Genomic DNA, 20,321 nt, shown 5'->3' with positions numbered 1-20,321 from the left:
AGATTACAGCTTCTGCCTTCTCACACAGAGGCTGAAGGGATTCCCGATATCCTCAGCTTGGCTGATCTCGGATTCTCCCAGATTGAATTTGTGTGCTCTCAGGACAGGGTCAGTCTGGTGGGATGGAAAGGGGTGGGCTGAAGCTTCTTCTCTGGCTGCCTACAGGTTTCTGTTCCTGAAGATTATGGCGGTCCTCACGGAGCTGCGCAGTATCAATGCCCAGCAGACCCAGCAGCTGCTTCGTATCCAAGACTCCCATCCCTTCGCCACTCCCCTCATGCAGGAGTTATTTAGCAGCACAGATGGCTGAGCGGCTGCCCCTGGGTGGAGATCTCACGGGACAGCCAGATCCAGACATTCGGAATTGTCACTTCTAGGGCTAGGCGGATGGACACATTGATAGCCAACAATGTCCTATGACTACAGCTGACCAGCATTCATTCCTCAGGCAAAGGACATGGAGCCCCAAGGTCAGCCTGTGGCAAGTGCTGGCCTATAGGTTAGCCCCATCCTTGTGGTTGGGGATAAACCCCCAAATCCCACTAAATTCTCAAGTGTTGGGGGGGAAAGGAGGGACCAGGTCAAGCTATGTAAGGGGGTACACGCCCCACACATTCCCAACCCCAAGCTTTCTCTTGAGCTGTTTGTGTGTTCCAGACTTGAGCTCCCCATCAGGTTCATTAATGTCACTGCTGAATGCCAGAAGCTTGCCATGACCTTGTTCTGGACACATCACTCAGGTCCCCACACCTGACCAAACACAGTTAATCACCAACAATGTGACCTGCTCTGGATGATACAATACAGCCTGGACTCAGATGTGGATCCTAATCTCAGCAAGAAGACAAAGCTAAAATGGCTGTTAATAGCTTATAAAAACCACTTCTCCTAACAGCTAATGTGTATCTAAAGAAAGGGCATGTGACATCGTCAAGGAGCTTTATGTGGGTTCTGAGCTGCACCGGGGTCCTGTGGGTAACTGGAAGACATCTGAAGGTTCCAAATGCCAGGTGCTTGTTGAGGAAGGGTGGGAACTTGGCTGCGGGGACCTGTACGTGACTTGGTGTGGGTACATCTGCTCCCAATCTGACCGGGGTCTGGCTTGCTCCCCAAACTGGAGCACCAGGGTGATCTATGACAAGCTACAGTATAGACAATAAACGTGTGATTGCAGAATTACCTGTGTACACTGAACTCCTGAGGACACCTGGATCCTCAAAGCTCAAGTGTAAGGAAGGATTTGCCTCATTTATAATAGTTTGTAGAACTGTTTGGGCCTTTTCAAAAGGTAGGCCTTACTTTCCCATGAGGTGTTCCACGCTTAAGAACTAAGCAAGTATGCTCCTGGGTTTAACATCAGATCAAGACAAGAGGATTTCAATAATGAAATTTTGAAACATTTTTGAAAAGATTTATTTTGTTTATTTGTGTGTGTGTGTGTGTGTGCGCGCCTGAGGAGGTCAGAAGAGGGCATTGCATCCCCTGGAGCTGTAGTTACAGGTGGTTGTGAGCCACCTGCCGTGGGTGCTCGGAACCGAACTCGGGTCCTCTGGAAAAGCAAGTACTCTTAAACCGCTGAGCCATCTCTCCAGTCCCTATTTTTGGATTTTTTTTTTCTGGGGGAAGAAAATAAAAATGTGAGAATGAGAAAACAGAAATAAAAACAGAGCCAAGGTGAGGCTGAGGTAAGAACACAGAACAGTCTGGGCAACGTGAGACAGTGTCTCAAAAACACGAAATACAGCTCCTCATCCCCAAAACCAAACAAAACCACGCATACACATTTGTACTCTACCAATTTCAGTGTTACCTTTTATAAACCTGACGATCTGCTGGTAGAACATCAAAATCACTTAATTAGCTTTTGTGCTTGATTATTACATATAAAATATATATATACATATCATAATATAAAATGTACTAACAAGTTTGAAGTGTGATAATATTCGGTTGCAAAGGAAGCAGGAAAGTAACTGAATTTTAAGGAACAGGTAATTACTTAACTCTAGCCAAACTGCAATAGCACCAGATCAACACAAATCAAAAATGTAAGCATGTTCCCTATCACCCTCACCCCCCAATTTCTACATAAAGAGATAATGAAAGCATTTGTGTTTGGGAGAGAAAAATTGAACCCTTCTCAGCAAATTCATGAATATAGGTTTCACACCATGAAATCTGGGATAATTAAAGACTTGGTCATAACTAGAAATATATTTCTCACTTGGAAGTCTAAATTCTATTCAACTATATTCATAAAGCATACATGCATCTTTCCTTCCTCTGGGAAGTTACCTCTGTGTGCTACTCATTCAAAAGCCCGACAGGGGTTAGACTGGGTGGGTTCGGAGAAGTAAGGTTAAGATTAATATGTAATACAGGATATACCCCCCATCCCCAGCTGATTTTTAAAACACCCAGGCAGTGATCCAGACACTAACCTGGTATTAGGGCATAGGAATTAGACGGTAAGCACTCATTCCAAGAGGGCCAACAGGGCCTAACGTTCAAGACAGGCTGCACAAAACAATGCACACAGGATACACATCCTCTTAGCAACCATGGCTAAGTTTTAAGACTCAGAGATCCAACTTTCTTGCTCTCCAATGTCTGGTTTCCTCTTCAACCCCCCTCCCTGAACTTTTGAACCAGTAGAAGCAAGCACTGGTCTCTAGGCATCTTGGTGTCGATGGTTCTTTTTCTGCTTTCCCACTCAAGAGGGTATGGTCCATTTCCAAAGTGTGGGAGAAAAGATCTGTGAGCCACTGTATACCTCTGGCTCTCCCATTACTCAAGAGACACTCAGCAGCCACTGTCTGTGTGTCCAGAGTCTTGACCTGAATAACAAATCTTCATGTGGGAGGCCCAGGAGTGGCCCTTGCTTTCTGGAAAAAAAAAAAAAGAGACTTAAAAACCAACCCACCCACCCCCACCCCATCACTTAACCAGCAACCCCAGCTCCAGATAGCTCACCGGTCTCCAAAGCAGTTCCATTTCTCCCAGGTTGCTTTTCTTTTCCATAGCCACAGCACTCTAACACCTCAAGATGCTCAGAAAGACATCCCTGATGCTCTCCTACAATTCAGCACTGCCTTTTGGAAGGCCTCAGAAATAAGAACCAACCATTCATGATTTCAAGGAAGAGCTGGCAGGTCTTCAGTCCCACCCCAAATGGCCAAGACAGGACCTAAACAAGATGGCAGGCAGTACACCCAAACCACCCCATTGCTGATCCAATCCTCTCCTCCCCTTCTGCCAGTGCTGGAATTACAGGCGGGTGGTGGCACATGGAGCTCCTTCGAAAAGTGTTAACATAACTAGCCCACTAAATAAAAGACCACGCTTAATCGAATATAAATTTGTCTTTATTGAAGCAGCAGTCACATGACCTTATTTCTAACCTTTAGGCCTGACAATGAGCCAGCCCTAAAAAAATGTTTCTGTTTGCACTAAGAGACATAACATGTTAACATATATTATCCAGTATTGGAAATGAGCAGACTCAAACACGTGTTGGTTATATGGGTGACACAGACCCACTGTCCATGGTGGTCATGTTTTACAGAGACTCCCAAAGACCATCACTAATAAGATGGAAGTGAAAAGAAAATACAGTCACACCCAACCATGGACACAGTAACCAAGGACAGCAGCGTACACATGTTTTTACAACTGTTCCTTTTCAGGGAGATTATCTTTCTTTCCAAAACAGTGTCTGCAAAACTTCCTCTACATTAAGTCCAGGGGTTTCCAAGCCGGAAGCTGCACCTCCTGTCTACACATCAGAGCAAGGTCATTTCAAAGAATGCGAGTCGTGTGTTCGTATCTTGACTTTTCTAACAAGGATTCATGTCTCCCCGGTGAGGGGAGAGCGGATGGCGACGTGACTACATGTTGCAATGGTAAAGTGGGCGGGGTGAAGGAGGAGGGGTGGGCACTGAAATAAGGACCACACACTTGTGAATTGTAATTTCATTTCCAGGCTAACCTACTTTTTATTTAATGCAAATTACAGTACCAGTTAACTATTTCCAAACCAAGTCACATAGAACGAAATGTATTTACAAGGGAACGGGGGAGGGGGAAAAAAAACATTGAGCATACTTTCCACAAAAAAGTTTATATTTAAAATGAAAAAAAAAAAATCAGTCACAGAGGCATTCAAGTAGTAATGTTATACAGCGTTTGCTTTTCCTTTATATCAAGACAGATTTGCACAAGTGTTTGCAATAGTTTGTATACAACCCACAGTCCTTTATATATATATATATATATTATAATAATAATAAATTCTGTTTAGATTTGTTTTTAAGATGGAAGTGGTCACGCTAATTGGTATGTGTACAGGCCCAAGTGATCCATCGGCAACACGTTTATAAATGCAAATTTTACAGGCAAGCACATTTCCATACATCTATCTGTATCTGCCTGTAGACAGATATAGTAAGAAAAAAAATTAAAAATTAACACAAGGTAGTCTACTTTGTCAAGCTAACCCCTCATGTGCTGGCTGTCATTTTGCTTGAATTGTGGAGATACACACAGACGACAAACTTGAATAAAATGGCATAACCCCATGGAAAAGATCCAGACCCCAGGGATCACTTCCGGAGCCTCCCTCTCAAAGGAGACCTCAGTCTGGGACTCTCCTGTGCTTCTAGCTGTTTCTTTATTTTCAGTGGCTTCAGTGTCTACCAGAAAAGACAGGTTTCACCATAAAGGATGCTTATTTTCATACAGGGGAGAAACGTGTTCATCTCTGTGATCAGAACAATCAGTAGTGTGAACAGGAACCAGACACAATTTTCGATTTAAAACAAAGAAACAAACAAAAAGAAAACCCCAACTCTGGGAGATCTGGCATTGGCCAAACTTCCTTTGGAAGATTCCAAAGTTAAAACCCTTGCAAAGGGAAAGGAAATGTTAACAGAAATGCCAGTGTCTTTACATCCACAGGGATAGAGAATATAATCCTCATAGGACCTCTGCATTGGCGTGGACAGGATGACCGGGTAGATATACTTTGCTAAAACACAAACCTAATAAATGGGCCTAAAAAAATCAAGGACTTTAAAAAAATGACACCGTATGTTATGGGAAAGAAGGTGCAGTCTTCTGCCATGTGCAATAAACACAGGACGTCTCAAAAATAGCAACCTTTGGTTTGGTAGTGGTTTTTTTTGTTTTGTTTTCCTTCTTCTATTCAAGACAAAAGGAAGTAGTTGGTGGCAAAATGGATACTTTTTTTTTTTTTCTTTCAAAAGGCCATATTAGGCACAGTTAGGAAACTGATTTTTTAAAAAGAAATTCAAATGATGTTTCATCCAACAAGATGGCAGGAGGTTAGGAATGGGCTCAGAGTCCATTTGACAATCCTCCTCAGCACAGCACCCGGGGCAGTAACTGCTAATGGTCAGGGCACCCGACCACTGACGGATCAAACCCAAATGCCACCAAGACAGTGTGACTTATTTAAAAACAAAAACAAAAACAAAACCAATGTCTCTTTCTCTCGTTTGGGAGGGAAGTAGGTAAGGAGAGAGTGAGCGTGGGAGTTCCCAGAATCTGCTGTCAGGCCCACGTTAGGGCCTGGGGAGAGGCTGAGCGAACCCAAGCGATGTGAGAACCTCCAGCTCTAGGACTCGCCGCGCTCCACCAAGTCCCTGCAGGGACGAAGTGTGAAATGAAACTGGTCGGTCGCTGTTACTGAGGAGGAGACAGACACACCCAGAACCAAAACCAAGGCAAGGTTACACTGAAGTGAGATTCCAAACATGGTTTCCTCTCCCTCTCCCCCACTCAAACTGTGGAGGGGGCGAAGGTGCTGTTACGTTGTAACTTCCGAGGGAAAGGGGACAGACAGGGACACATGGATCAAAGAAATCAATTAAAAAACAAAAACAAAACAAAGAAACCCAAATACATGGAAGCGAAGGCACTCCAAACTATATAGATACACTATACATTGCTAGAGTTATTGTTACAATAATACAGGCCGGTACCTACTGTACAGAGTTAAAACTATATGGCTTTAAAAAGCTCGTCTACATTTTTGTCTGGTTATTAAACAGAATCACTGCCCTGAACAGTAACTTTTTGCTCATTAATAACAGTTCCTGGGTCCACATATTTACATACAAAACAATAAAACTTAAATTTAAAAACATTGAAAGAAAATATAATATACAAGCTTGAATTTGGTGAGGAGCTTTTAATTATTATTATTTACAAAAAGATATTCGGAGACCTGGATCTCACTTGTGTAAGAGTTCTGTGATCCTGCCATGATCCTTGAGAAAGAAAAATCGTGCACCTCAGCCCTCATATACGCATGCGCCGACACACACACACACACACACACACACACACACACACACACACACACACACACACACACACACGTTCGAGAAAAGCACCTGACTTTCCTCTACTCTTCTCTTACCCCATCTGGGGGTTGGGGTGGGGAATATTTGCTAAAACAAGCACTGATTTTTATGGACTCTAGCAAGTACACCAAGTCCGGAGTAGTGTCTGTGTCTGGCTGGGCAGTTTAATCTGCAAGCAGGTTCCCCTCTTAGGCCACAGACCTGCTTGTTCAGATTCTTTACAAAGTCTTTCTGAAAATGGCCTTCCACGTCACCTCTTCAAGGAACTATGCTGTCCAATACTTTGACTTCAGAATTCCTTCCAACTGTAATTCTCTCTCAGAAGCACTTCACAAAGGTAAAAGCCTGTATGCTTGATTTGGTTTGACTAAGCATGCTTCCTTTCTTGCGAACTCTGATATAAGCCGAGGTTTGAGAAACCCCCTTTGTGGCCCAAAGAGCTTCGCTGTGCAGTGAGTAAGAGTCAGATGGCCCCCCGCTGTCTGTCTCTCTAGGTATCGACTCTTTCCGGCAGGCTGCACAACTCTCTTGGAGAGTCGCACGCACGGTCAGGAGGCATGATAGTGTACTGGGGCCTGAACGAGGGCTGCCGAGAGACCCCTCTTCCCAACCACCTGGAGGGCGGGACCCCCACACGACTTGGGGTGGTCACACAACCAAGGGCTCCGCAGTCCTCGTCGTCAGCTGACCTTCGCAGATGCGTGGGGACGAAGGGGAAGGAAGGAAAGGGCGGCCATCACTCAGTGATCTTTAAATGTAAAAGGTAACTGATTGTGCCTTAAAGATTCATAGGTCAAGTAATGGCCCATAAGCACCAAGGTTCATTTTAGAGTATATAAGGCCCACAAAGATACCAACCTTAAAAGGATCAACAAACTAGTTATGAATTCTGTTCCTCACTCAAACGTAATCCTTCAATCCTCCTTGCTTTCCAAGGAATATTGCTTTTTCTTCAAAAAACAAGAGACTGATTCTTACACCATTCACTGATAAACAAAGAAAACTAAAACAAAACTCTTAATGGTTGAGGGAACATTCTTTTCATGATTCAGTCAGTCAATTTTGATACTGTAGACAAAAAGAAAAGGCAGTACTGAATATATGTATATATAACATATATATACACATTGATATTTTATCAGTTTTCCTATAAAGTCAGCAGGTACAGGTGACTTTATCTTTTTGATGTGTGGTTTTGAATATGCCTACCATTTAAAATCAGAATGGCTTATCTGACATGCATCAATAAATAAATTTTAAAAGCATGATGTTAAAAAAGCAGAAATTAAATACACAGTCTAGATTTGGATTTAAAATTAGAACTATGTGTAAGAATGTGGAAATTCTTGCAAGCTTGATTTTCAATTAAAATATGAAAAAATAGAGCAGTAGACTGTTACAGTTCACATTAGTTAGCTATAATGTCTTCTCTCAAGTGTATTTTTCTAAGGGAAATAACTTTAGGAAACTCTGGACAAACTCATTCACAGTGGTGAGATCTGGCCCTGGCCTGCTGCCTTCCTGACATTTGCCTCCTGATGCACCCAGAGCTGCTCACTCAACATCACGTGCAGCCTCATCTTGGGGCACCAGCTAAAAACAATACGAAGATGTGCAGACAGCCTTTGGTCAGGTGACCCAAGATCCACCCCGGGGCACGCAGACTGCTGCTCTCCAGCAGCCTTCCGAAGTCAGCATCTGCAATGCTCGCTCGCTCGCTCGCACTGGTCAAGAGCAAAACAAACCTTAAATAATCAATCACAAATCTTCCCTTAGAGCTTCAGACTTTAGTGACCTCCCTGGGCTACGAACAATACACATTTCTTCTCTCTCTCTCTCTCTTTTGTTTTTTTGGTCTGTCACACCTGCCATCAACATGCCAAAGGCAAGGCTTCAAATCCCCGAGGATACGTACACATTATACAAGTGACATTAAGTCCCTGTTGAGTACACCCGCTAAGCTCCCAACCAATTTCAAGCTGTGCACTGTATCAAAGTCTTATACCAGACTTGAAAAGGAAACAAATTCAGAAAAGAAACCAGCACAGAACAGGTTTTCTTCTGTTGTGGTGGGGGCATGAGGCAGGAGTCTGGTTTTTAAGGTATACAACAGCAGACGTCTGATTTAAAAAAAAAGAAAGAAAAGAAAAAGAAAGATTGTCGTGGGAGAGATTGTGTGTTCTAGCGCTCTGCTCCTCCCCCCACCCCCACCCCTCCTCCCCCTTGGATCTCTTGAAAAGTGGGAACACAATGAAACTGGTTTGTATTTATAGATATTTTACAAGGTTAAATAAGAACAACAGTAATAAAAAAATTGAACACTAAAATGAACAGGGTTTTTTGTTTTTGTTTTTTTTTTTCCTCTTTTTAATTTTCTTTCCAAACGTGACCAGTGTTGCTGAGTGGCACTCAGGTAACTGCTGGTTTGTCCTGCGCAGCTGGCTACTTGGGGCTGTTCAGGTGGAGTTGGAAGCTGATGCAGAAGCGGCATTATTGGTCTGTCCACGGTCTCCAGCATTAGTATCTGCAAATCCAAAGTCCCGAGAGAGCATGAGCAACGTTAAGACACCACAAAGAGCACAAGTACACCGCTTCACCTGCACATAGGGCTGTGGCCTTCCAAAGCTGCTATCTGACATGCTGGTTCAGGCGGAGAGCTGTATGACTTCCTTTCTGTCTGGAGCTAAGTGAGGGTGCTGGTGTGGGGAAGACAGGACAGACTCAGGCTGGAGTCTGGCTCCCCGAAGATAAATGAACGCACAGCTAGGAAACTAACTCGAGATTGAGAGCCATGTTCCAACAGGCATCTGCTCACGTTGTGATCCAGTGACGACAGGACAGTGTCCAAGAACGCACAGGAACCTTGCTCCATAACTACTCTATAAAGACTGGACTTCCTCTTCCCCAAATAATCTGCCTGTACACACATTTAACCCCCTGGGGCGGGACAGGGAACACGTGGATGCTTTTGTTTAGTTCATTCATTTTTACCTCAAAATACTCACAGCTGCTTTCAGTTCTACTTTCATATAAATGAGGTGACCTAAGAGTCATACTGCCTGGGCATGGGGACATCGTAACTCACTGGTACATGGCACATGAACCAGGACATACTCTCCAAAGCCAAGCAGACAGCCTTTCCCAGCAATCAGTGAATCCCTGGGGCTAAGGTTTATTCCTGGTTTCCTTGGACTGTTCAGGCACCCAAGTTTAGTGTACTATGAATACAACAAGAAGTCCTGTCTCGATGACAGGTCCCTGGCCTTCCTTCATTGTCATGATTCAGGCATAGGCTGTATTAAAGATGGTTCAGAAGAAGCCTGCAAAACCAGCGTTATTTCAGGGTTGTACTGTTCCATCCGAAGCATCCTTCTTGCAGCATTTCCTGTGTTCTACACAACTGTCAGCACATGCACAATCATCACTAAACTACACACACGCCCCCCACTCCCCACCAAACACACATGTCCATCACTTCCCACCAAACTACACACATTCCCCCCCCCACCAAACTATACACACATCCCCCACTTCCCACCAAACAACACACAGGTCCCTTACTTCCTACCAAACAACACACATATCTCTCAATTCCCACCAAACAACACACACACATCTCTCACTTCCCACCAAACCACACATGCCCACTTTCCACCAAACAACACACATGTCCCCCACTCCCCACCAACACACATGCTCCCCACTTTGAGCAGATGCCAGGAGGAACTGTTGTTCCATCTTGAAGCCCAGGACTTCAGAGGCGCCCACTACATCCGCACATAAACTAGCACTGTGACAGCTCTGGCCATGGCGGCTACTGGCTGAGCCAGCGGAGGCCAGCCAAGGCGAGTGCACTGAATACCCCACCCGCACCGGCAACCTGCGCATTTATGGTACCTTACTCTTTGGCAAAGTCCTATATAGCTACCAGTTTTCAGATGTCCTTTCATGAGCTATAGCCCATTAGTGTATGACCTAGTCCAAACTCCTCTCCCCTTCTTTGAGTAAATTCAAAGTCTGTTTGCACGATCACCATGAAATGCACAAACTGCATGTCATCATGTAACTGGAAATGAGTTTCCAGTCTGAATAATAAAATTTGTAAACCCATTTCCAGTTACATGATCAGAAAACAATCTGCTCTGGGAAGAGGAAGGAAGGCCTAAGACCATCTTAATAGACTGGAGCATCTTCCAGAGTGACATCAGTGATTCACGCTTCTCGGCACCTAGGCTCTTAATGCAGTCCTTTCCCACAAACAGGTATGTGATTTCTACGGCTAGGATAGAAAAGACACATGGTTTCTACCTTACTCTCTCTACTGGATCACTTGGTGTTAAGGAGAGCCAGCTGATAAGATGGAACACACTCCCATAATACCACCATGATGAGGTCCACAAAAAGGGTGGTTAGCCCTCCTGTCAATACAAGCTTGTTAACCACATGAAGGATCCAGCCTGGAAGTACATCTTCTAACCCAAGAAGCCATCAGATAACTGCATCCCTAGATAACACCCCCGTGTATTCAAAATAGATTTTTTTCTCACAGAATATATTCTGATTATGGTTGTCCTTCCATCCACTAATCCCAGTTGTTCCCCACGTCCCCTCCCATCCCAATCCACCCCCTTGCTGTCTCTCATTAGAAAACAAACAGACTTCTAAGGGATAAGACAATAACAATAAAAATAAAATACAATAAGATAGAACAAAAATTAACACGTCAGAATAGGACAAAACACACAGAAGGAAAAGACCCCAAGAAAAGGCAAGAAAAACAGACAGAGACATAGAGACCCACTCACTCACATACTCAGGAATCTCAGAAACATTAAACTGGAAGCTGTAATACATATGCACAGCTTAACCACACCATTCAGATCCCCGCCTTGCTAGGTGGCTTCTGTGTTCCTAACCCAGAGAAGGAATGCCAGATAATGTTTACCCTATTTTAAGTTGCTAAAATTCAGGATGGCAACTCAGAGCAGTAACAATGAATACATCAGTATGTCAAAGAACTTAAAATGCCACTAAGGGTTGTACTCAGAGGAAAGCATCATTGACCTAGACTCTGTGATGCTCAAGTGTCTCTACCAAACTGTATAGGATTGTCTTAGCTAGATAAGGCAGACGACACTGGATAAACAACTTTCTCAATTGTTTTCTTTTACCTTATTCTCTGAGGCAGCGTCTCTCAATCAAACCCAGAGCTCACCTCTTTCAAAAGTCTCCTAGTCTGCTTGCTCTAGGAATCTATCTCCACCTTCCAGGGATCCAATCTGTGGCACTCTGGCTTGGACAATAAGTACTTAACCACTCAGCCATTGGTCCAGCCTCCAATCATTTCTTATTTGGTTGTATTTTTGAGACAGTACTTCATTCTTTTTCTTTTTCTTCTTCTTTTTTTTTTTTTAAAGGTTTATTTATTATATATACAGTGTTCCGCCTGCATGTACCCCTGCAGACCAGAAGATGGCACCAGATTTCATTACAGATGGTTGTAAGCCACCATGTGGTTGCTGGGAATTGAACTCAGGACCTTTGGAAGAGCAGCCAGTGCTCTTAACCGCTGAGCCATCTCTTGTGGTGGCATGTAGAAGTACGTACACATACTACCACTGCTTTACTGCAATGGAAAGTATAGACTGGGACAGGGTTTGTGGAAGGTGATTTGACAGTCTGTATTAAAAACTATCAAATTCCTCATTCCTTTATTTAACATTACTCCCCAAACCATTTAAAGGGTTAAGTAAGACTTTATGTAAAGATAAGTTTCAAAGCATTTTTCACATGAGCAAAAACAACAAAGAGTCAAGCAATCCTTAAATACAACTCTATTGTTTAAAACTAAGAAATAAATGAAGTGAATAAACCACAAAGCTTTAGAAAGGCACTCACTTCATACTTAGTATATACTTAGTAATACAGTATGTGTCTATAACAGTATAGTTCCACATTCAAAATAGCATGAGCCCAATTCAAAGAACGCACCTCTCTCTGGCTACTCATATACAGACTAAGGCACAAAACAACATTATCTGTGGTTACTTCTGGAAGCAAGAACACACTATAACCCGAACTAACTATGCATCCTTAGTGGAAAGAGAGAAAAAAAGCCCAAAACAGTCCCATAATTTTCTAAAATTCTACATATATTTGAGTTGAGATAGAGAAAACCAGGGAAGGGCAGGATCAGGGAGGGAAACACAGGGTGGGCATCCAGGGGTAAATGCTGCAGCAGGCACTAAAACACCGCGAAACCGGCAGAGACAGTCCGGAGGGGACGAGATGCAGCAGCAGCAGCAGCAGCAGCAGCAGCCCGTGAACAGAATTCACACAAAAACAACTACCAAACAGACAGCCAGGGAAACTGTTCTGGATCACTCTTACCCACCTAGAAATGGCTAGTGATGTACAAGATGAGAGGAATTCTGGAGTGAAAGAGGAGACCATATAGTATGTCTAAAACTTACGTAGACTCCAGCAAAATAGATTTCAAACAGTTTAGGGAAGAGGTTAGCTCGAGTCAAGAATTTTCAAAGGAGCTAGTAACAGAGAAGAAACGGTATTTAAAACCATCCTGTAGCTTTGAACATGAAATTACAAATACTCTTACTGTAAAGAAAGGGGTAAAGAATCAACGAAAAGGCTCCGATGGACTCACTATTTTAGAGGACACGCATGCTCAAAGAACTGAAAAGAACGTAAACCTAAGCAGTCAGGCCAGAATTGGTTCAGATCAGGAAACAGGAAGAGCTTTAAGGCAAGATCTACAAGTTCAGCCCGCTCCCCCGCCCCCACCAGGTAAAATGACAGAAGAGAGACCTTATTCAACTCAAATCATGAATCCCTTTTTCATAGAAAGGTTTTCAACCAGGAAAGGAAAACAGGAATCCTAATCAACAAAATGCAACCTGAAGAAAGGGCAAATTACACACTTTAAATGTCTTCTAACTCAGAAGCCACAGTACAAGAAACAATTCTAAAACGGATTCCAGAACCCATTTAATAAATATTGAAAACACTAGAAACTTCATGCACTCTAGCTCTCCTAACAAATCAGGACAAGTTTAATTTCCATCTCTCATAGAGCTACTTTTCTTTTTAATGGAAAAGGGCTGAGAATTTTCTTGACAACAGCAATTTCCTGAGGGTCTTTGTTGTTGTTCTGAGAGTCATGTGTAAATGACTAGTATATAAAGTTAGTTTAAAGCTAAGCAAAGAAGAGCAGTTACCAATCACTCTGAGATGATTAATCTCCAGCAAACCTGCTTGGTTTCTCATCCTATCTCTAGTAGACCCTGCCTTGTCCCCTTTGACATATTTTGTTTGTTTAGATAGAAGCAAACAACAACAAAAAAAATGGCGTATTTATGAAATGTGTGAGTGATACACAAGTGACGGAAAACCAAATGCCTTGACACTTGAGAACATACCCGTGACACAATTTAACATCTTCTCCAGGACTGAGAGCTGCTCTCAGGGGTTTGGTTGGTTGAGCTTATACTCCTATGTGGATTGTGAAGTAATTACTGAAGCAATCCACGTAGAAATCACTTTTAGGGTGGGAGGGGTCCACTTTATAATGGTGATGTAAAAATGGAATGTGCTCTTTTTGACAGTAGTAGGTTTCCAGTTACTGGAACAATCACGAGATAGATCATCTCTGTTCAGTACACGATGAAGAGGTGAACTGAAGTCATCTGTATTCATCAGACTAACATCCCCAACGAAGAGTGAAAAGCTGCTCTACTTAAAATATCCCACTACCCCTCACATTCAGTTCATCTGATATTCAATCAAATGATCTCTGAGGTTTGTATGTAAATTCGAATTGATGGTCCAGATATAAGGTTCCAAACACGGTGACTGAGACAATCTTCTGAAGGTGGTGAGAAAAATCTAACACACACATACCCCTGGAAGAAATTTAGAGTTATATATATATAATTTTCAAGAGAAAGTAACATTAAAATTAATAAAATTAAAACAAACACAAAACCAAAATGTTTTTGGGGAGGAATTTCAACACTGACAGTCTCTAACGTAACAAAACATTTCACACACACACACACACCTTCTTTATAATTTAGCATCATCATCAACCTGATTTTTAAGATTTACAAGTGCCCCCACAATATTTCCAAAACTGTCCCATCTCCATAGTATCAGCTTTAAAAAATACCCATATAAAATTAGATTCCACAATGTATTCAAACAATTTTCTGCTGTTTGCCATCCAGAACCCTGGTTGTCCTGTTATCATGCATATCAAAATCTGTTACTATAGCTCTGTTGTCAGATAAGTGATTCCTGTCTCTGTACAGGGTGGCCTTTCTTCTTCTTCTACTAGATAGACCAGGAAGCTAAAGCCCTACCCTGGGATTCGTCATCTTTAAGTTTCAACTCTGAGGATTGTCTAGTCCAACACTTTCCAGTGCGTTTCTAATCACTGTGCCTACAGTGGCTGTCTGAACACCCAACACAACAGAAGGAACAGTGATCAAACATTTAATGTAACAGACACACTGTCTCTGCCATTTTCAAGAAGGGTGAGAAATTGTGACTACTAAAGTTATTAGTCAAAGTTTCTGGAGAGGTAACTCTGCAAGAACTGACTATGTACCCCCAGATTAGGATTTCAGGACTCTGTCCAGATATGTAAAGATTAATTTTCTTTGCTTTTCCAGAAGCAGCAGTGGAAAGAATTCATTGAGATCTAGGCATCCGGAAGCCACTTAAGAATTCTGGCCATTAGTCCAAAGCTGACTTCATGACAGTCAGAATAATCATGGTTAATATCATCTTTTGTCAACTTGTCTTACTTTTCTGCTTCCGTCCCACTTACTTAGCACTGAGTTTTGCTCACAGGCCAAAAAGAAAGCCAGAAAAGCCCGATCTTCATGCTAGCCAGCTACACACGCAGTCACCCAGGGGCTCTGCAACCCAGCTGCCTTGCTCTGGACCATGCACTTGTGCCGTGCAGGGCGTGAGTAGAAATCACGTTTTACAGGTCAGATGATAGTTTCAGGATTATGCCCGAGTTCTGAATTCACTGTTGTGTCTAAACCTTTTTAGATGACTGACAGGTTCATCCCCGAGCTGCTGAAGACAGGTATCTGCTTCTTGGTGATGTGGTTTCGTATGGTTTCATTATAAACTAAAAGTGACTCAGCCTCAAAACTGCTAATTATTTTTGAAACAGAGCTTCTATTACAGTGACTTAAACCAAGAAGGCCAACCACGGTACTAACTTAGAGGTTCATATTCTAATTCAGTAAACCAGGACATGCTAGGGTTTATTTAGGTGGTATCGTTTAGGTTGGATGATTAGAAATTCTGACTTTGAAAATACAATATTTAAAATACTTTTAGGTTCAGATATCTAAGCCTAGAGCTTTGCAGTTTAAATGTTTATCTCTCTGAAGCATGAAGCAGACTCAGAAATGGTTTATGAGGAGAGCTTTGCATATGCTTAAAGGCATTCTTTCACTCTATCTGTGTGGAGAGGGGCTCCCACTGATCCAAGAGATAGACTTGGCCTTCCACGTGTGTGGATGCTGTATTGTTTTGAGATAAGGTCTTGCTTTAAGTGCTGGTGGCCTGGTACTCACTCATGTAGCCCATTCTGGCCTTGAACGCTCATGTCAACCCTCCTGCTTCAGCCTGCCAACTGCCAGAATTACCAGTGCGAGCCACCACATCCAGCACTTTTTAAAACATTACTGCATTTGTCTTTACTTTGCAGAAACAATAACAGAATTAGTAACGGCATTTTCCTTTCACTGAGGGCCTACTGAGAGGCCCGGGGGCTACACACGTGAGTTTGTGTGTTTCTTATTTCCCACAGCTCTACATAACCACAGCCCTACCCTTGCTGTTTTATAGACATGGAGACCGAGGCAAGCAAAACAGGACACGTGTTTTGAAGGTCATTAAAGCATGTCACTCCCACTGCCAAACACAACACATAACTAAACAGAGGCAGCTTTATAAGGCTCATCCGTTGGTGGACATCAGTACTGAGGCACACTTATCTGACCTTCATTTGGCCCCCTAGAAAATTCTATTATTTGTGGTATCACACTGTTGGCTTACATGAGAAGCACTTAAAGAGAGTGTCCACAGGAAACACACTTACTGTTTGAAAAAATGATGAAATCTCCACTGACTGCCATTTCCACCAGTACCAAATCTGAGGACTGGAAGGAGAAACTGCAGGACCAGAAACACTCCTCCAAAGGCAATGAGCTTCTTGTGCAACCAACAGTGGGAACTCTTAACCACTGGTGATGCTGATTTCACCATTAGGGAGCTCAGAGCAATGAATGCAATCCCCTCTGCTGAGCACGCATGCACCTCTTTACTCTGACTTTAAGGACTGTTCCTCTATTAACTTCCCCATGTCCTGATTTACTTCAACATGGACATAAACTCTCAGGGTCCAAGTCCTAAACTTTTTCAGTTTTTTTACAGCTATAAAACCCATGTATAACAGAACGATATATTTTGCAAATTACTATAACTTGTACCAAAGCAGTATGACCAGGTTACAACTGGCTCCTTTCCAAGAATACAACATGTTTCAGAACCTAAGTTATAAACATCCTTAATTATTTCAGTATCTCACATTAAGAAAATTATTTTAGAAGCAGGAGAGATGGCTCAGTGGTTAAGGGCATTTATTCTTGAAGAGGACCTGGGTTCCATTCCCAGCACCCACAAGGCAACTCACAACCATCCACTACTCCAGTTCCAGGGGATCAAACACCTTCTTCTTCTGGCTTTGGGCACCAGGCATATACATGGTACACAGATATACATGCAAAACACTCACGGAAAATAGACAAATCTTTAAAAAGTTATGTGAAATTTTCTACTCTCTACTGGTTTTCATGTCTTTGTATTTGTGTGTTCACATCTGTGTCACAGTGTTCAGGAGGCAGATCTTTCCTTCTACCGTATGGGTTCCTAGAACCGAACGGAGCCATAAGGCTTGGTGACATGTACTTTTATCTGCTGAACCATCTTTCTAGCCCATAATTCTCATTTTTACATTCTAAAGCAAGGCTGTCCAACCTTTAACATGAAGTTGTCATATCATATGTGTTGGCCCATATCATAGCTATCCTAGGATTGCCTGCAGCCTTTGGGGTACAGGTTAGACATGCCTGGTCTAAAGCAGCTCCAACTCAACCTCCTGGATACTAGCTCAGTGAGTGAGCATGTCAGTACAGCACTCGGGTCTACTTGACATTGTCAATGACCAATCTGATGCACATGTCAGTGATGCAGTAATTAATAAATTAACAGTTCACTTAACCACTCTGTCTTTGTTCTAAACAAGCAGGCAACAGCATTAAAACAAAACAAAACAAAAAACCACTGTGTTTCTTGTCTATTTGAGAAAGAGTCTCACTATATAGCTCTGGCTGGCCTGAAACTTGTGATGTAGATCAGGTTGGCCTCAAATCTCAGAGCTCTGCCTGTCTCTGCCTCAGGAGTGCTGAGATTGCAGAGTACACCACTATGACCTGCTAAAATTGTGTTTTTACATTAAAGATTTTTAAAGCATATTTTGGCATAAAATGATTTCTAATTACTCCAGGAGAACACTGTTACTCATCTTGCAGACTGAGTGATCGATACACTCATAAAACTAACAAAGTTCAAATGCCTTTCTCCAAGTTTCACAAGCAGAAGAAAGCACATTTCCTGGAAGGTAGGACAGAGTAAAACAGAATCCTTAACCTTTAAAGATTCAAACCAGATAGAAACAACTCTTATAGAGAAGATAGTTAGATCTTTACTCTGAGTGCTAAATCTAACTATTCATGAAAGACTTCTATCACTGAACAAAACAAACAAAAACATCTGATCTCCTGGAGCATAAATGTCCTCAGGCCAAAAATGTTCTCATTCTCTGCAACTGACACCGGGGTAAAAGGTGGCCCCGCCACTTGGTGAGCTTTCCTTGTTTGTTTGGAGAAGGAAGGGTCAACTGTACCGCTCGGTAATGTTTCCCAAGTTCCAAGGCCAGCTGGCTCAGGAACCAGAAACGCATCCTATGGTCTAGCTATAACCTGGGGATCGTTAAGAGTTTTTCTGGTGTCCCCCCGCCCCCAAAAAAGAGTTTTTCTGGGGTGAGGTGGGGGAAGTGAGGAGGAGGATACGGTCTAATTGCACTCTGATATAAAATTAAATGTATCTTCATTGCACTTCTAGCCCTTCGAATGATTTAAGAGTATCTTAACTTATATCCATGCTTCTTAAAATCTGCCTATTTAGGGTATTAATGCAATTTATATCTGGAAGTTAGAACTAAAGCAAAGTATTCTCCACAACGTTCCATTTGTAAAGCCTATTTTCTCCTTTAAACATCTTACACTAAGAAATCAGGATGCACCTTATGTGTAAAATGCATACGTATGTGTTTACAGTACTTGTGGGTTGCTGTCTTATATCTTTTGGGTCAAAAGCAGTATTTTATTCTTTCACTTATTTGACTATGATTTGTTTTTGACACTTGAAGAATTAAATGTTCATACTTACAACAGGAAATGGAGACAATCCCGTCCTTTTTAAAAATCAGCATGTTAGAAAAACAAAGCAGAGAGCTCCGCTGTACTCACCTGAGGCTGCTGTGGCGTTCGTAGGGGTGGAAGCAGCTGCTTGAATCCGAGCGTGGGGAGGGATTAGGATGGTGGCCAGAGGTGGATTGCTCGACAGTTCTAGAGAAACGGAAACAAACGTTAGAGTGGGATCCCCATTCTCTACCTGGAGCTCCTGTACGGTAAAAATGGAGGACATTGCATTAAAACAGTTTATAACTGCACCAGTGAGGCAGTCATCAGGTTAGAGGAAGAGCATGTGACACAAAACTCAGGTTTAAGAGCTAAATGCATCTCCCGAAACGTTTCAGAGTAAGCAAATATGAAACTCCCACCAATTACCCCGTCACTCGGTAGCACGTGACTGTAAGCGCCCGAGGGCAGAACTTAAGAGCAACAGCGAACAGAAATGGTCACATGAAGAAAAAGGCATTCAAGAAAGGGAGTCAAATAGGATTACTGAAAATAAAAGCATTTTCACCCCATTTTACATTCCTTAAAAGATTACTGCTAAAAAGTTGAAATTTTTTTAACCTAAAAGTAACGTTATTTCTGTCAGTGTTACAGAGACTATCTTCTTTTGAAAAAGCAAGTGCTATTATGTCTTAAATCATGTTTAAGATAAATTGAAGCTAATGATATCAACACTATACATGGTAAGCCGTGGTGAGCTTGCATATATGATTGGTGTTAGCGTCAAGAGTGACTGTCCTTCCAGCTTGCTAGGAAGAATCCTGTCACGCTGGTACTCTGGCATGTAATGTGTGAACTCCCTTTTCCTCTAAGTGTTGCGGTTTGGGTTACTAAGTACGTGCTCACGCTATCTATAGGAAGACATTATCCTCTGAACTACAGTACGCATCTTTAAGTAAGTGGCATTAACTGAAAACTCAAATAAAGGAAACCCCAAACCTATTAAGTAGTTCGAGGTTTTCTTTTAATCCTAACAGTCTCTTTCTTCGAGCTGCTGGAAAGCCAAGTGTTTTGATGCAACAGTTTAAAAAGGTTTGAGGGTCAAAATCTTTTGCCAACAGTGACTTATTCACAGGCTTGCAACTAAATACTAACTTTGTACTAAATTAAGATTCTAAATAATACTACATTCTTAAAAAAGCAATAAACTGGTATCAAGATTTGTGAAAAATTAATGGGAGAAAAAAGCTTAAAAGGCAGAAGACTCATTGTTCAGCCAGGGAGAACATTTACCAGCTCGGTAGACAGAAGTCTTTCTTTGGGAAGCTGTGCCCTAATTAGGGTGTAAGGTGTGTGTAATTCCCACTGAGGAACAGGAAGATGCTACACTGTTTCCTTAAAGCCAGGAAGT

At 42.3% G+C, this 20,321-nt stretch overlaps 2 protein-coding genes across 7 annotated transcripts in view; one reads left to right on the top strand and one right to left on the bottom strand.

The window, feature by feature from the left end:
* Positions 1-1,401, top strand: part of Nr1i2 (nuclear receptor subfamily 1 group I member 2) — a 36,592-nt gene extending 35,191 nt beyond the window's left edge. Inside the window, exon 9 of the mRNA XM_006975734.4 lies at positions 166-1,401. Within this exon, the coding sequence (XP_006975796.1) occupies positions 166-310 (145 nt within the window). The 3' untranslated portion in view covers positions 311-1,401. The remainder of the gene's footprint in view (positions 1-165) is intronic.
* Positions 1,400-20,321, bottom strand: part of Gsk3b (glycogen synthase kinase 3 beta) — a 163,536-nt gene continuing 144,614 nt past the window's right edge. For 4 of the 6 annotated variants that reach the window (XM_076548847.1, XM_076548846.1, XM_076548849.1 and 1 more), the window contains 2 exons: positions 19,019-19,117; positions 1,400-1,616 (listed from right to left, as the gene is read on the bottom strand). In XM_076548847.1, coding sequence (XP_076404962.1) covers positions 1,495-1,616; positions 19,019-19,117 — 221 coding nt within the window. In that variant the 3' untranslated portion in view covers positions 1,400-1,494. Of the gene's footprint in view, positions 1,617-5,481; positions 8,911-19,018; positions 19,118-20,321 lie in introns of those variants that run through there. The other 2 variants (XM_006975732.4, XM_015994618.3) reach the window with 1 other exon arrangement.

The sequence above is a fragment of the Peromyscus maniculatus genome, chromosome 12 (assembly GCF_049852395.1).
Source record: "Peromyscus maniculatus bairdii isolate BWxNUB_F1_BW_parent chromosome 12, HU_Pman_BW_mat_3.1, whole genome shotgun sequence".
Lineage (NCBI taxonomy): Eukaryota > Metazoa > Chordata > Mammalia > Rodentia > Cricetidae > Peromyscus > Peromyscus maniculatus.
The sequence above is the reverse complement of the archived record's forward strand: the minus strand, read 5'-3'. Positions and strand labels throughout refer to the sequence as shown.